Here is a 17,879-nt window from a genome sequence, read left to right as displayed (position 1 = left end):
GTTGTGCACCTGGGACCTGTTGTTCTACAGGCTTCCTGGTACCCACCTTCACAGGTAGGGGTTAATTAAGATGGCTGGGTGCAGTATTTTCTGCCAGCCAATCCCCTTTAGTCTGCAGCATATAAAAACCAGCATCTCTCTGTAGTTGATGCTGGTCATTTTACTGCTTGGATATCACCGTCTTGTGCCCACTCAGAGCAGTGTTTGCATGTCTGTCTGTTAGTGTCTCTCTGCTTCCCTAAAGTCGGTTTGGACACCTGTAGTCCTTGTCTGTAGCATATGCAGACCCCCTCTTCCCTTCCCCGGACAGGTGCGGCCTCCAGACGTCTTATGTTTCATTTGTGTATCAGATAGTTGAGGACTGACTCAGTTCCCTATGTCAGCTCGGTGGCTGACTGTCTATTTTCCTGGTGTGAGGAGTCTTAGACTTGCTGTGGTAGTTCATCTGTTGCGTGTGAGCTCTGGGTGGGGTTCCTGTTATCTGTTGTATGTTTGGTGTGAACAGCGACATGTTTGATGTGTCTGTGCTGGTTGTCAGACATGTTCTGTATGTCTAGTCCTGTTCTGTGTTTGGTGTATCAGTACAGTGTTGTGTCCTGTGTGTCTGTTTAGTGCATCTCTCCAGATTCCATATCTGGAATAGCCAGGTCACTAGAAGAAGACAGTGGGGCTGCCTTTATCGAGGCGATTACTCCGCTTTTAGGCAGGGGTGCCCCTCTTTTCCTGATCAGTTAAGGGCAATTTTCCATTCAGTTTCCTGGAGAGGTGCAATTAGTCCATGCAAGTACTATATGTGTGTGTTTGTGGTTTTAAATGGACAGATTTGCGTCCCACCTGTGGAGTGGTGCTTTAATGCGCCCAGTGGGCATAACAGTATGTCTTGATATTATAGTAGAGAAACTAAGCAAACAAGACAAAGCCAGAACCTGTAGATCTAACAATATAAACACATTGCACTTTGCCAATGAATGACCCTGAGCGCCAACTATTAGACGCTGGTGCATAAACAGTGCTGGAAAATAAAAGGACAGACGTAGCTCCCTTAAACACAGATTCAGCGCACGTCCAGTATGTTCGATACTGATAAATTAGACAGTAAAATACTTCTGACGGCCATCAATAACAACCAAATTTCTAAGCAAAGCATTGTAAAACCAGATCCCACATGTAACCAAAAAGAAATGCCATAATGCCAAATTTGATTCATATCCCACATGGAAGCATTGTAAAGTAGACAATGTTGCAAAAAATGTGGTACTAATAGAAAAAAACAAGACATATAAACAAGGTATTTGGAAGGAGAGAACACTGTAACCTGAACATTTTAAAGGATACTAAAGATTAACAATCTGTTCCAAGGGAAATACAACCATTTGTAGGACTATGAATAGAACAGACCTCTGAACACAGCCAGGCAAAGACATATAAACTATATACACAACTGAAGATCACTTCTAAGGTTCAAACCTAATGGCACACAGGTGTTTAAATTTAGTATCCAAAAATCCTTCTCAATAGGAGGAAACAGATTTGTTGTGATACATAATGAAATGTTTCGAGGCACTGGATAAATTATGGCTGGATGATGAGCTCACATCATTAAGATGTTCTAGGAAACGCACCCTGGGTTTCCTAATAGTGCAGGCAACATGTAATTTGTGGAAAGGGCACATTTCAATGCATAGACAACATGATCAGAATTGCAGTTATTGTATTGTTGTACCAAAAAAAACTGTGAATTATTGGTGTTGTGGAAATTTCTAATAAGTTTGGCAAAGGAACATGACTTACATGGAAAACACCCGCATCTATAGAAGCCTTTGTATGATAGATAACATTCTTTAGATGAATGAGAGAACACAAATATACTTGGTGACAGAATACGTGAGATTCAGAACTTTTTTTATATGCAATCCTACACTCATCACTCAAAATGACACAAAACTTATCATCATAACATAGTAACATAGTATGTTAGGCTGAATGAAGACAATGTACATCTAGTTCAGCCTGTTTTGACCCCCCCCCCCCCCCTCCTTGTTGATCAAGAGGAAGGCAAAAAAAAAAAAAACATAAAACAATGCAGATGCCAATTTAGCCCATTTGGAGGAAAACATTCCTTCCCGACTCCATACTGGCAGTAAGAATAATACCTAGATAAATGTTTGAGTTCCTACTTAACTCCAAGACCCGGACCAACAAGCCCGCTGTTCACTTAATGTCTATATCCTGTGATATCATAGCGCTCTAAAAAGATGTCTAGTCCCCTTTTAAACTCTATCGATTTTGCCATCACCACGTTCTCAGGCAGGGAGTTCCACGGTCTCACTGCTCTTGCAGCAAAGAACCCCCTTCTATGTTGGTGATGAAACCTGCTTTCTTCTAGATGTAGCGGATGTCCTCTTGTTACCGTCGCAGTCCTCGGTATAAACAGATCATGGCAGAGATTCTTGTATTGTCCCCTAATGTATTTATACATAGTTTTTTGGTTGCCTCTTAACCGTCTTTTTTCCAGGGTGAATAATCCCAATTTTGATAGCCTCTCTGGGTATTCCAGTCCTCTCATTCCATGTATTAGTTTAGTTGCCCTTCTTTGAACCCCTCAAGCACTGCAATGTCTTTCCTGAGCACCGGTGTCCAGAACTGTACACAGTATTCCATGTGAGGCCTGACAAGTGCCTTATATAGCGGAAGAATAATGTTCTCATCCCTCGCCACTAGAGATGAGCGAGCCTACTCGGCCACGCCCCCTTTCTGCCCGAGTACCGCGATTTTCGAGTACTTCCATACTCGGGCGAAAAGATTCGGGGGGCACTGTGGGTGAGTGGGGGGTTGCAGCGGGGAGTGGGGGGGGGGAGAGGGAGAGGGCTCCCCCCTGTTCCCCGCTGCTACCCCCCACGCCGCCACGCCTCCCCCCGGCGCCCCCGAATCTTTTCACCCGAGTACTGAAGTACTCGAAAATCGCGGTGCTCGATCGAGTAATTACTCAAAACGGGTAGGTTCGCTCATCTCTACTCGCCACTATAACTCTTTTAATGCACCCCCAAGACTTTATTTGCTTTTGCAGCAGCTGACTGGCATTGATTGCTCCAGTTAAGTCTACAGTCCACTAGTACCCCCAGGTCTTTTTCCATATCACTTTTCCCTAGCAGTACCCCATTTTGTGTATATTGGTGACATCAGTTTCTCCTGCTAATATACATAACCTTACATTTATCAATATTGAACTTCATTTGCCAACTTATCTAGAACCACTTGTAGCTGCATATTGTCCTCCTTTGTATTAATTATCTTGTATAGTTTTGTATCGTCTGTAAATATTGATATCTTACTGGGCAGTCCCTCTATCAGGTCATTAGTAAATATATAGCCCAATCAGAATACGAACCATTAATTACCACCCTCTGCTTTCTATATCCAAGCCAGTTCTTTACCCAGATACACACGTTTTCACCCAGTCCGAGCGGTCTTATTTTATATATCAGCCTCTTATGTGGCATGGTGTCAAATGCTTTAGAGATATCCAGATATACAAGATCAATAGACTCTCCCAGGTCCAGCCTGGAACTTACTTCATCGTAGAAGCTGATCAAATTGGTCAGACATGACCGACCCTCGTGAACACATGCTGATGAGGAGTTATGCCGTTGTTCTCCTTGAGGTATTCCAGAATGGCGTCACCCAGAAACCCATCAAATATTTTTCCAGTTACTGAAGTGAGACTTACTGGCCTGTAGTTACCAGGTTCTCTTTTAGACCCCTTTTTGTATATTGGGACCACACTGGCAATGCGCCATTCTTGTGGTACACCCGCGGTCTCTATAGTGTCCCTAAATATAAGAAATAGCAGTCTATCTATCACGTTACTTCGTTCCCTTAGAACCCTTGGTTGTATTCCATCTGGGCCGGCGATGCTGCCGCCGCCGCCGCCACTGCCACCACCACCACATAAAATAGGTAAATATTTGTGGATGATCTTTATCTGATTAAACTGAGGAATACATGATAACAACAACACCAGTTTGTCACATTTGTCATTAGTTTTAGAATTACAGCAAAAGACCTGTCAACTAAAGCTATGTCAGATTTTCTGTCCACAATATTTGAGGCGCGTTGTAGCATCCAGGGAGTGTTAACCCTGTATTCTAACAGATGACAATTATTTTCATGCTCCATGATATAATCCCCATCATGAGAGCAATTCTTTCTAGATCACAACATCATTTTCATGGTTTAGCAAGAATGGTTACTGTGAGCAGTAAATACCAAGTTCCTTGCTGATGTCTTATAGAACATTAAGGTACAAATAACTTCACAAAATAATTCAAAAAATAAATAGCTTTGACAGTCAGCAGATGGGAAAATCCTAAATTAAATCATCATTAATATAGTTTATAAAATCTGCTATGGCAGTAAGGACCCCTCCAAATGAGGAGAAGGTCATCAATATACCTGCCGTACTAGAAAATGCAATGTTGCAATGGAATATTGGAGGTGAAAATGTAAGGATTAGAGATGAGCGAACGCGTTCGTCCGAGCTTGATATTCGTGCGAATATTAGGGTGTTCGGGATGTTCGTTATTCGTAACGAACACCATGCGGTGTTCTGGTTAATTTAACTTTCTTCCCTGAGACGTTAGCGCTTTTTTTTGGCCAATATAAAGACAGGGAAGGCATTACAACTTCCCCCTGCAACGTTTAAGCCCTATACCACCCCCCTGCTGTGAGTGGCTGGGGAGATAAGGTGTCACCCGAGTATTGAAATCTGCCCCTCCCGCGGCTCGCTATGGATGCATTCTGACATGAGTTTAGGGAAAGCGCTATCGTGTTGGAGCTGCTATAGGGAGAGTGTTAGGAGTATTTTAGGTGTCAAGAACCCCAACGGTCCTTCTTAGGGCCATAAATCTTCTCTATATGCGCTCAATGGGGCCGGCGGCAGCAGCGCTGACCCCATTGAGAACATATAGAAGAGAAATCCTTCTTCTCTGGCACAGCTGTAACAGCTGTAGCAGAGAAGAACGATGTTTGCCCATTGAATTCAATGGAGCCAGCAATACAGCATGTTCCACTGAATGCAATGGGCTGCCGGCGATCGCAGGATGAATGGTCGGAAAGGGGTTAAATATATAACCCCTTTCCTGCAATTCATCCAGAAATGTGTTACACTAAAAATATATACCGGCGTATAAGGCGACCGGGCGTATAAGACGACCCCCCAACTGTCACCTTATACGCCGGTAATACAGTGGAGCAAAGAATAAAAATCATTACTCACTTTTTCAGATGATCTGCGGCGCTCCTGCAGGCTGTCGCTCCTTCCTGGTTCCCGGCAGACTATTCCTTTCTCCACGAAAGGCTTTAAATCCCTGCCTCCAGAAACACATGTGCCTTCAGCCAATCACAGCCAATGACAATGATGTCATTGAATGGCTGTGATTGGCTGTGTTTCTGGAGGCGGGGATTTCAAGCCAATCACAGCCATTCAATGACATCATTGTCATTGGCTGTGATTGGCTGTGTTTCTGGAGGCGGGGATTTCAAGCCTTTCGTGCAGAAAGGAATACTCTGCCGTGGATTAGGAGGGAGCGACAGCCTGCAGGAGCGCCGCAGATCATCTGAAAAAGTGAGTAATGCTTTTTATTCTTTGCTCCGCTGTATTACCGGCGTATAAGGTGACAGTTGGGGGGGCGTCTTATACGCCCGGTCGCCTTATACGCCGGTATATATTTTTAGTGTAACACATTTCTGGATGAATTGCAGGAAAGGGGTTATATATTTAACCCCTTTCCGACCATTCATCCTGCGATCGCCGGCAGCCCATTGCATTCAGTGGAACCTGTTGTTTTGCTGGCTCCATTGAATTCAATGGGCAAACATCGTTCTTCTCTGCTACAGCTGTTACAGCTGTGGCAGAGGAGAACGATCTTTATGCTGACAGTGGGGGGGGGGGGGCACTCTTGCCGCTATTGTGGCTTAATAGTGGGACCTGTGAACTTGAGATGCAGCCCACCATGTAGCCCCTCGCCTGCCCTATCCGTCACTGTGTCGTTCCCATCACTTTCCTGAATTGCCCAGATTTTCACACATGAAAACCTTAGCGAGCATCGGCAAAATACAAAAATGTTCTGGTCGCCCATTGACTTCAATGGGGTTCGTTGTTCGAAACGAACCCTCGAGCATCACGGGAAGTTCGTTCCGAATAACGAACACCCGAACATTTTGGTGTTCGCTCATCTCTAGTAAGGATCCTTCCAAAAAAATATCACCAAGTTTGCAACAGATGGGAATGTTGGCACTCATTGACACACCTTTTGATTGACGATAAAGCATGCCATCAAACATACAAAATTATCAGAAATTAGATAAGATGTTGCTGATAAAATGAAGCTTCTCCAGGATTGGGGAGTGCACATATAAATGGATCGCTTCTAGAGATGAGCAAGCATACTCGCTAAGGGCAATTACTCGATCGAGCATTTCCCTTAGCGAGTACCTGCCCGCTCGGAAGAAAAGATTCGGCTGCCGGCGGCAGGCAGGGAGTGGCGGGGGAGAGCGTGGAGGAACGGAGGGGAGATCTCTCTCTCCCTCTCTCCCCCCCCCCCACTCCCCCCTGCTCACTGCCGCAACTCACCTCTCACCCGCGCCGGCAGCCGAACCTTTACTTCCGAGCGGGCAGGTACTCGCTAAGGACAATGCTCAATCGAGTAGTTGTCCTTAGCGAGTATGCTCACTCATCTCTAATCGCTTCACATAATCTCTCTAAAACTATACAAAACATCGCTGGGGTCTCTCAAATAACCAAGGACCACTTGACCAAGAAGCTGCAGGATGGAATCAACCCACTCACACAGCCTCTTGTCCAGGGATCCAATATTGGTTTCATTGGTGGGGGATATGTAGCTTTAGGTAAGGCATGCATGATGGCAATTATAGGGTTGTCAACATAGATGTAATACAAACCCTCCTGCAATAAGGAAAAAAGTTTCTGTTGGAAAAGAGGAGTGCAGGGTAGGTTACCTATATGTTTTTTATGTAATGCTCGACAGTTAGGTAGTTTGTAACTTTCTGCAAAACACATGTGACTTGTATGATCTGTGTCCACAATCTATTACATTCCATTTTGTTTATTTCTGTCTGTAAAATGTTGGGATATGATCATAGGTATGCCATTCTCTATGCTAATCAGATCATGTGACTTGTAATTACTCATGTCAGGTGTACGGGTCCCAGCCTGCAGTACCATTTCTACATGCAGTACATGTGCAGGGTCTGTGAAGGGGTTATCTATAGGTTTTTTGTAATGCTCGATGTGAGGTATTTTGTAACAATCTGCAAAATACCTTTAACTTGTATTATTTGTGTGCACAATATATCACATTCCAATTCATTCTCTACGACTATGGGTGGGATTTGCATCAGAAACACCTCAGCAGATTTTCTAGATTTCTGATACAATATGGTCTTTTTCAGAATGATTTATATATTATTAATATTTTGAAAAAAAAAGTTATTTTTTAATTCTTCTTTTTCTCCAATCAGTTGAGTTGGATATTTTTGATCTATTTTATATTTTATATGAGAAGTTGCATTGCGCTAAGTGCCCAGCAGTTGGCGCTGTGGGATCCAAAAAATCAACCATTTGTGCAGTGATAATGGTCACACTTAGGGTGCGGGCAGACGAGCGTAGGCGTATTTACGTTCGCACGAGCGCAACGTATAATCGCCCGAGAGAACGTTTTTCACCGATCACGACCAGAGCTAGAAAGCGTATTTTCGTTTGTTCCTACTTTTCAAACTGTGTTTTCGGCCATCGAATATGCGTTGGCGCGTATTTCGGTCGCATATGTTCCGTTTTTTTTCGGGTTGCCGTTTTTACGCGCCGTAAAATCGCCCATGTGAACGAATACATTCGAAACCATTGCCTCAGATGGTCACGTATATACGTTTGGTCGCAAAAATGCGCCGTTTATGCACTCGTGTGAACGCACCCTTAGAATGTAAGTATTTTATTTGGGTATTTGCTTAACAGCTGAAGCTACAGTACAGTGGAAACAGATCTCCAGGGGGTATTGCTTGCCATTCGCAATTCAGGTCTTGTGAAGGATACTGATACGAGCCACCACCTCGCTTGGAAGCCACAAAAAAAAGAAGAATTTGGTCCACTGGCCTCCAGTGCTGAATGGTGTGCTGATCCTAACAGTTTTTTTTAACTTATGGTGATTACGCCTGTAGGGATATGTATACAAGCCTATTGTTTGCCTAAATGAGTGAAATTGTACTTTTCATGTCTTTTGTGAGATTGCTGCATATTTTTCAAAACTTTTAATTTTTCCCAAAAAGTCCATCATTCACCCGCACACATTTTCCATGGATATTTATACTCAAATTGAGAAGGGAAATCTGCATTTGTATACAAACTATATGGTTGACGATGCAGGCATTCTACATGTCTAGTGATATTTTTCTGCATACATCCAAAACATGGCAGCATACCTCAGTGTGTAAGCAACAGTTACAAAAAATGGATCATCACCGACACAAGAACGTGAACGAAGCTGGATTAATGCAGCAACCTTATTATATACAGTTACAATCGAATCTAAATCAACCCCCATTTCAAATTAAGTTTACTTGCCAAAATTTACAAACTTTTAGCAAATTACGAACTTTCACTTATTTGCAAAAAACACTCATACAAGAATAATATAAATAGCTCAATATAACTAATATAACAAGTCATTTCTCCAAATTCAACACAAAAGGCCACTTTGAATGACTATTGGAGTCTCACAATTATTGAATCTCTTCATAACACGTGTCTTTAGTACTTAATAGCTTTTGGGTTTGCAGGCTGCAACCGCCTTCTTCAAATACCACTGAAGATTTTCTATGGGATTCAAGTCAGGTGACTGTGCCAGACACTCCAGAATCTTCCAGGTCTTCTTCTGAAACTAAGTTTTAGTGGACTTTGAGGTATGCTTGAGATTATTGTTCTATTGGAAGATCCAATGCCGCCCAAGCTTCAGCTTCCTCACAGAAGGCATGATGTTTTCTCCTAGGATTTCCTGATACTTGATTGAATGCATCTTGCCCTCCACACGTTGCAGGTTTCCAGTCATAGAGTTTGGGTAGGAAGACCTTCAGCATTTATTATGCGCTTTACTGTGCAAATGGAAACCTCAGTGCCTGCTGCTACTAATGATACTGCAGGTCTTTTACAGTCACTTGATGACTTATCTCCTCAGGAATCTGGTGACAGTCGGTAATAGCTTCCTTTTTCTGAAACTGTTCGGATAGTGTAGGTCCCTTCTAACTGTATCTAGGATCATTCAGTGCCTTTGCTAGCTTTTTGTATCATTTTCTTTGTTTGTTGAAGACAATGATCTCTTAACCTTTTAGACCACTCTCTAGGCTTAGCCATATCTCTAACATGCAATCAAATGTCACAGTCAACAAAACCCTATCCAGTCCAGGTATTTGATGTGTTTTAATTCAAACACATCTGATACAACTAATGAAGCTGTTGATTAGTTGCATCAGGTGTGCTTGAGACAACACCTGATTTACAAATGTGTGCTCTTATGAGGGATAATAATTCTGAGACTGCAGTAGTCATTCAAAGTGGAATTTTGTGTTGAATTTGGAGAAACTACTTATTGCATTAGTTGTGTTGAACTATTTAAGCTGTTCCTGTTTGATTGTTTTTTACAAACAGTCAAAAGTTTGTAAATTTGGCAAATAAATTTGATTTGCAATGGGGGATGAATAATTTTGATTGCAACTGTATAAAGGTCCTTCATATTCCACAACAGTATTGTAAATTTTGTGACTTCATGAATCAGCTGTAGAGGCATCTACATCCCAAATCATAGCTTTTGTTCTTAATGCGATTGGATGTTACAAACAGAAATTATACAGGTGAATGGTTTACCTATTTTTGTAGTCTTTCAATACCCTGTTTGTGTAAAATGCAGCAGCATCGGCCATCTCCTTCACAAAGGGGCCTGGCGCAGGTGTCTAAATATAACACAACATTAAAGTTACTTCATTCTTACATATATAAAAAAACAATAAAAAGAAAAGTAATCTGAGTATACAAATATAATCTGTATTTGTCACTTTATTCATTCTCATGTTAACACAGTGCCTTTTCTTCATTACAGGCAATGTGAATAATGGGGTTATACCGAGCACAAAATATTGAGATTGTCCTTATGTCAGGTGAACGAAGCACATGTGCCATCACTGTAGATTTCATCCAACGCCACCCAACCAGACCTCCTACAACCCTCAGTGCAGTAGCCAAATTTGGAAAAACAGGTTCCGTTACTGATAAACCAAATCCGGATGACCAAAATCAATTACTGATGAAGCATCAGCAACTGCTGTTCTGGCCTCATTCAGCAAGAGTCCACAACGTAGCTCTCGTTATCTATCTATAGAAAATGGGGTTAGCCGTGCCTCCATACAGCAAATTTTGTCTATGCGTACATAGCAGCCTTATAAAAATGCTACAACAGATGGAGGACGATTTCAACATGTCTGCTTGAGATAATGCCATCATTCACATTGCTTGTAATGAAGAAAAATCACTGTGTTCACACGAGAAAGAATACAATTATGTTAAAATGAAGCACACCATTGTTTTTCTGGTGTAATTCTCTGTCAGTTTGATATATCACATACCTACCTTTCCATTGGAAAAATTTGAGTTGAATTCAAGATGGCAGCATTCAAAATGGCCGTCATGTTGGTGACATGGCCTAACAGGGTTCCCCCTTTCCCTACAGCTTGCTTGCATGGGTGTTTCCATAGTTTTGAGACACCCTTCATATTTCTAGTTCATGTTTTCTAGTTTTCAAGGTGTTCTGGATTACATTTTTGGATTTTTTTTTCTATGGTGGATATTTTGAAATAACAGCCAAACCTCTTTCCTTGGGGATGTCAGTGGAGTGAGACTATGGGATCATACACTGCTGTGAACTATGTAAAAATATCATAGTTCATCAATGTGGACACGTAATATAGACCTTATACATGAGTCTTATCATATTAAAAAAGTTATGTTGTCAACCTGCTTGAACAGTAAGCCACATAAATTATTGTGCAAAATGGAGGCAAAATAGTAAAACTCATGAAGCTATTGGGACTAGTACAAATTAGACTTTAGGCTTGTCCTTTAGCCATTCTTGCAGGCATTTGGCCCACTGTTCAATTCCCTTTATTGCATAGATTGCTCCTTATCAGAAGGAGATCTGTTATAAAAAGATGTTCTATTTTTCAAAGCCTGCACAATTAATTGGATAGACCCAGCCACGTGCAGCGAACATACAGACCAAGCAGGTGGTATGTGATATATTACAGACTTCAATATGTCCTACCATAGTGTTCACCTCTTCATGAAGCTATAATGTCCAAGCATCAGAACACCTAACCATTGTGTATGTGTAACTCCTTATACAGGATGTGGCGGAAATGAATGTAACTCACCACTGTGATCCAGCCAAGTGCGGGAATACTTTCACTTATTGCTGAAAGGTGGTTGAACATTTGACTTCCTCTGTTTTTTTCTCGGAATGTCAGTACTTCAAGAATCTTTTCTGATATGGGTTTAAGAAGCAATGCCAGTTCAGCCTACAGAAAGAAAATATATAGTTAGATTATATAATACACCTTTATATATATAGCGCAAACATATTACACAGCACTTTACTTCACTTGGTATTAGGGTCTGTCTCCATTGAAACTCACAATTTTTTAATCCACCTATTAGTGTGTGTTTTTTTGGAGTAACTGGAGGAAACCCACACAAACACAGGGAGAACATACAAACTCCATCCAGATGTTGTCCTTAGTCAGATTTGAACCCAGGAGACACTGAAAGACAACGGTGCTAACAGTTATACCTTGATGGAAACTTTCAAGTCCTATGAGCACAATAAACTAAGTTTATGGGCTCGTAGGACAGAGGCCACTGAGTCAAGGAGTGTACTTTTTGTACTCACTTGTCTCCCCGTTTATTCGCTGTCCACTCAGGAATCCGTCACTCATTCTATACATCTGACTCATCTCTGCATTCAAGGCGCATGCACACACATAGAGAACATTTTGTATGTGCACACACTGACTGAAGAGATGAGTCGGGTGCACGGACCCAACGGTAGCTCCCCCGGTGGACACTGAAGGAACGGGGAGGCAGTAAGTATAAATAGGGACACCCCTGAGCTAAGCGGCCCCTGTTCTATGAGCCCATAGACTTAGTTTATGAGGCTCACAGGATAGGACAGGTTCCATTGAAGACCTCCTTCACACACATATTTTTTCAGCATGTTTTCTCATATGGTTTTTTAAAGGGTTTTTGGGTGGCTCTTTAAAGAAAATGTAAATCAAACATTTTTTCTGCCATTTTTAAGTCCTATAGAAAAGACTACGGGAAAAAAGCAAAAAAACAACATACTCAAAGCATACTTCGTTTAAAGAGAAAAATACCACTGACCCTAAAACTGCCACAAACCAAAGCACGCATTGTATGTAGTGTTTTATCTAATTCACTAATGTAGCAATGATTTATACCTAAAGAAAATGTTCCTAAAAGTGCCAGTGAAAAGGCCATGAAAAACACAGCAAAATGCCGTGAGTGAGTTCAACCTAAAATGGATTTTTCTTATCCGAAACAATGTGCAACCTTATCTGTAGGTAATCCCACACTAAACTTGGACTGCTAGTGTTAGCACAGATACCAGGAGGATGTCTATGGGAAGCTACATCTAATCTCTAAGCAATGATGTGTGGACTAATATCAGTAAATGTATTGAGCTGGAGGTGACACTGGAAGTGGGAATCCGATGCACCTTGTATGCCAAAATTACCAGGAAATTAGGGCAATATTTCCCCCCTACATCCTACGTGTGAGCAGCGGTGGCATCTGGGGTATCCAAATCTCTTGACGATTTTGACATACCATATATACTCGAGTATAAGCCGAGTCAATAAGTTTTACCACAAAAAACTGGTAAAACTTATTGACTCGAGTATAAACCTAGCTATACTCAAGTATATACTAGGTAAAGAAAAAATGCAATACTCACCTAGCAGCGGCGTCTGTGTCCCCGGTGCGATGGTCTCTCTAGCGGTGCGGCAAGCTGCTGAAGAATTCTCCCCACTGTCATCTCCCTGCTCGGCTTTGAATTTTCTCGCTGTAAGCGCTGTGTAAGTAAGCGCTGTGATTGGATCGAGCACCAGCTCAATAAACCAATCACAGCCATTCAGTGATGTCATCCACTGAATGGCTGTGAATGATCGAGCGCCAGCTGTGGTTGGCTGGCGCTCGATCCAATCAGAGCGCTTACCTACACAGTGCTGATGGCGGAGGAATTCAAAGCTGAGCAGGGCGACGACAGCGAGGAGAATTCTCAAGCAGCTTGCCGCACAGCCGGGGAGACCATCGCGACGGGGATACAGATGTACGCTGGGAGGTGAGTATTGCGCGGGTTTTTTGTTTTGTTTTACCTCACTCGAGTATAAGCCGAGGGGGGCTTTTTCAGCATAAAAAATGTGCTGAAAAACTAGGCTTATACTCGAGTATATATGGTAACTGCCTTTTGAAATTAGCAATAATCGACTATTAGGGAGAGATTAACACGTCAGGCCGTTCTTTTCAGTGCAAACACTTGGCTTATCGGCTGCACAGATATACTAATCAGTCCTTCAATATGCAACAAGGTCCTGTTTAGAATCCCAAGACGATGTATTGGATCCGATTCCCACTGCCATAATGATGTACTTATTTCTAGCCACCATTTTTTCACTGATTATTATTTTATTCACTGATTTTAGGGTTCTTTTCCCCCAAATGTTGTATTGCCCGGCACACAATATTAAATTACATATCACATTTTTAAGCTGACTAAGTTTAACAAAGTACAAAGTCACAGTTAAGGTTTTCCAGAGAATGTAATGATTTAACTTTTCTAATGATGACAATGTCATGACCAAGAATTTATTTTACTACTGTATTTTCTTCTGTTTGCATATATTTGCTGTGCCAAGGGCAGACTGTTTGGCTGACTAGATGGACCAGGCAGAGGCATGTAGTTTGATTTGTGTACACTATCCCCCAGGTTCATTTTAAAGAGTTTATTTGCAGCCTTAACTATATTAGGGTTCCCTGCTTTTAAACAACCAAAAAGCCATAATATTTTGGTAGGGTTGTCAATTTGATGAAGACCAAAGACATAAAAATGATGGTGACTTTGGCCCTGAGCCACAGTTCCAGGAAGAATTTTTTTCTGAAAATGTATGCAGGAGCTGAACTCCACATTAAACTGCACATTTGCCATACGCCCATAAAGAAAATGAAGGCTTCGTTTTCAAAAGCTCAAAAACTTGAATTTGTAGCATTATTTTTCTTTATGATTGCTTTGTATGTTTTTAGATACTTTAGGGGGAAAACTCTCATTAATTCTTATTGAACGGTAGGAGACCTTTAGATACCCAAATATTGCTTATACCTCCTATATCGATTTCCATACGGTATATCCTTACACTGCTGCTCATTAACTTCAATAGTGCCTTAAATTTGTCAATTTCTCCATAAGGGATGAACGTGATACGTGTTTTTGGCACAGAAATGAGATCATCTGCTGTTTTAAACACTTTCAGCACTTGCATGAATGGTGTTCAGGGGCATAGCTATAGGGGATGCAGAGGTAGCAGTTACTACCGGGTCCTGGAGCCTTAGGGGGCCCAAAGGTCCCTCTATCCTATAAACAAAACAACAGTATTTAAAAGGGCTCATGAATGGTTTGGAAGCCAAGTTATAGATTTTGCATTGGGGCCCCATACATTTAGCCTTTGCCTAATCTTTTAAGATTCTAGCAAGGCCCCTGCCTGCTGGTGTTGCATAGATGGGCTTCTTAAGAAACTCAACAATGGAAAAGAAAGTTGTTGTATGGTTCCCCCATGGTGAACTTTTTCATCCGGCCCCAGGAACCTTTAACTATGCCCCTGATTGTGTGTATATATATATATATATATATATATATATATATATATATATATATATATATATACACACACACATATACATGTATATACACATACACGCACACACACATATATATTTTTGCAGTAGTCTTCAGTAGCTTCTTTTCTTCATTTCCGTAAAATCGACGATTTGGGTGGTGTATTGAAATTAATGCGCTGTAGGGTATTAGCACAAATTATAATAGTTATGCTGATTTCTTGGGACCCTATAAAAAATACTAAAAATAATTTGTCCTCCGTTTTATTTACGGTGTCCAGTCTCCAATAACTCACTGGTAGTGCACTGACTTACCCCAAGGACAAAACTATATATATCATGTCAAGGCCCTATTTCATGATTTAATTTTGAGGAACTCCTATAAAATGTTTCTACTCCAAGGGAATCCCTATGCAGATTTGCAAGGGTCAATTTTGGAAAAAGTCAATAAAGTAGGTTTTCTTGAGGCACGCAATACATGCACGCTTTGCCCATGCACTTTTTCTGGGAGGTTCACCAGGGTGATTAAATGGTATCTGTATCATGACACAAGTGAACTTCAGAGATAAACAAAAGGTTATATCCATGAATACGGGATAAGAGGCACTTATTGATGAGTGTACAGCGACAACTGGCAATCACAAGTCACCAGCAGACAGTGTTGCCCTGTACAACAGCTGTGCCACCAGAATGAGTCTGACTATCAGTGACTGATAATGGAGAGCTACTCAACTCAATGTATTTGTGTTGTAAATGAGAAATCCCAGCTGCTCGTTTTATGTTGTGTATGTCTTGTGCTTACTTTGCACCTGTCACACAGTCAAAGTTTTATGGCTTTAATACCCTTGTCCCAAATTCTTTACTTAAAATAGCATGACTATAAATGACATGGCAATTTTAGGCTGTGTTCCCCTGTAAGACAACAGACTTAGTGCTTCAAAGTATGCATCATTTTGAAAACTTCATGTTTTAATGCAATCACTAGGGATGAGAATATGTTTTCCAAGTGTCATTTTTTGTGAAAAAAGAGCTCAATTGTGTGATATACATGTTACACAAGAGACCATCTAGCTGTTACACATTTTTGAATACAGTAGGGTACCACATATCCTACTAGCTATAATAGTAATAGCTCTACAACAAATGTGCTATACAAATGGGACTATTGATACATAACCACAATTGTCTTACAAAAGAGGTGCAGGTAAGAGGGACAGTTCTTATATAAGGCCCTTGACCCATTTGCAGTGCCCCACTTGAGGGTAGCATAGTAAATTGGGCGGATATCAATGGTAAGATTAAGAATACTTTACAGGAAGCACAAAGTATAGCGGTTATAGTTACAATGGGTTCAGGCTAGTTAGTTACAGAGTCTATACAAGGCACAGAACTTGCTGGTTAAAGTAATGGTACAAAGCTTGTCAGTTACACATATGGCACACAGCTTGTTGGTGACAGTATCTCTAAAACATATAGAAAGCAAAAGTCTGCACATCCAACAAATAAAAGTGTGAAGGTGCACAATAAGCCGTGGCTGCATGAAATACAGTAACAAACATGTGCTTCAGCACCCGTACAAACTTAATATCTGCAAAGAAATGCATAATGGTTTTGGGTACTAATTAGGGATGAGCGAGCATACTCGCTGAGGACAATTACTCGATCGAGCTTTGTCCTTAGCGAGTATCTCCCCGCTCGGGAGCAAAGGTTCGGCTGCCGGCGCGGGTGAGTGGTGAGTTGCAGCCATGAGCAGTGGGGAGTGGGGGGAGAAAGGGAGAGAGAGATCTCCCCTCCGTTCCTCCCTGCTCTCCCCCACCGGTCCCCACCGAATCTTTTCTTCCGAGCGGGCAGGTACTCGCTAAGGGCAATGCTCAATCGAGTAATTACCCTTAGCGAGTATGCTCGCTCATCTCTAGTACTAATCGCATAAAAATGCAAGATTCTTAGTGCACAATGTGATCAAATCTGTGTATGCCCATCCGCCACATCAGGGTGAACCTTAAAGGATGGGTACCTAGATCTATAGACATCTCTCTTTAAGCTAAAAAGCCTTCACATGACTTCGAAAGCTGGGTACCTGGCTTATATACCACCATTGAACCAAAAGATGACCGCTAAACAATTAAAGGTCTCTCTCACATTAATTAATGCTAATGTTCATGAGTCCACTGTTAGAAGGACACTGAACAACAATGGTGTGCATAGCAGGATTGCAGGGAGAAAGTCACTGCTCTATAAAAGAAACTTAATGCCTGTCTGCAGTTACCTGAAGATCACCTGGACAAGACAAATGCTATTGGAACAATGTTTTGTGGACAGCTGAGACCTAAATGAAGCTTTTTGGCTTAAATGAGAAGCATTATGTTTAGATAAAATAAAATACTGCATTACAACATCAAAAATCATCAGTGAACTACGGTGGTTGTAGTATCATCGTTTGGGTCAGTTTTACTGCATCTGGGCCTGGATGACTTGCCATCACTGATGGAACAATGAATTCTGAATTATGCCAGCAAATTCTAACGGAAATTCTAAATGTCAAGATATCTGTCCGCAAACTGAATGTCAGGAGTAGGTGGGTCATGCAGCAACATAATGACCCAAAGCACACAAGTCGGTCTACAAAAGACTAGATAAGAAGAGGAAAGTTGAAGTTATGGAATGAATGGCCAAGTTGAAGTCCTGACTGTAATCCTATAGAAATGTTGTGGAAGGACCTGAATTGAGCAGTTCATGGGAGGAAACCCACAAACATAACAGAGTAGAAGCGGTTTTGTATAGAGGAATAGGCTAGTATTCAGGACTAATCAACGATTATCAGAAATGTTGAAATACAGTTATTGCTGCACAAGGAGGT

The 17,879-nt window shown here is 41.5% G+C and overlaps 1 protein-coding gene across 1 annotated transcript in view; it reads right to left on the bottom strand.

The window, feature by feature from the left end:
- Nucleotides 1-17,879, bottom strand: part of CAP2 (cyclase associated actin cytoskeleton regulatory protein 2) — a 139,669-nt gene that overhangs the window by 35,405 nt on the left and 86,385 nt on the right. Inside the window, exons 5-6 of the mRNA XM_066579397.1 lie at nt 11,491-11,634; nt 9,932-10,017 (exon numbers count right to left, since the gene is read on the bottom strand). Coding sequence (XP_066435494.1) covers nt 9,932-10,017; nt 11,491-11,634 — 230 coding nt within the window. The remainder of the gene's footprint in view (nt 1-9,931; nt 10,018-11,490; nt 11,635-17,879) is intronic.

Source organism: Eleutherodactylus coqui, chromosome 9 (assembly GCF_035609145.1).
Source record: "Eleutherodactylus coqui strain aEleCoq1 chromosome 9, aEleCoq1.hap1, whole genome shotgun sequence".
Taxonomy (NCBI): Eukaryota; Metazoa; Chordata; class Amphibia; order Anura; family Eleutherodactylidae; genus Eleutherodactylus; species Eleutherodactylus coqui.
The sequence above is the reverse complement of the archived record's forward strand: the minus strand, read 5'-3'. Positions and strand labels throughout refer to the sequence as shown.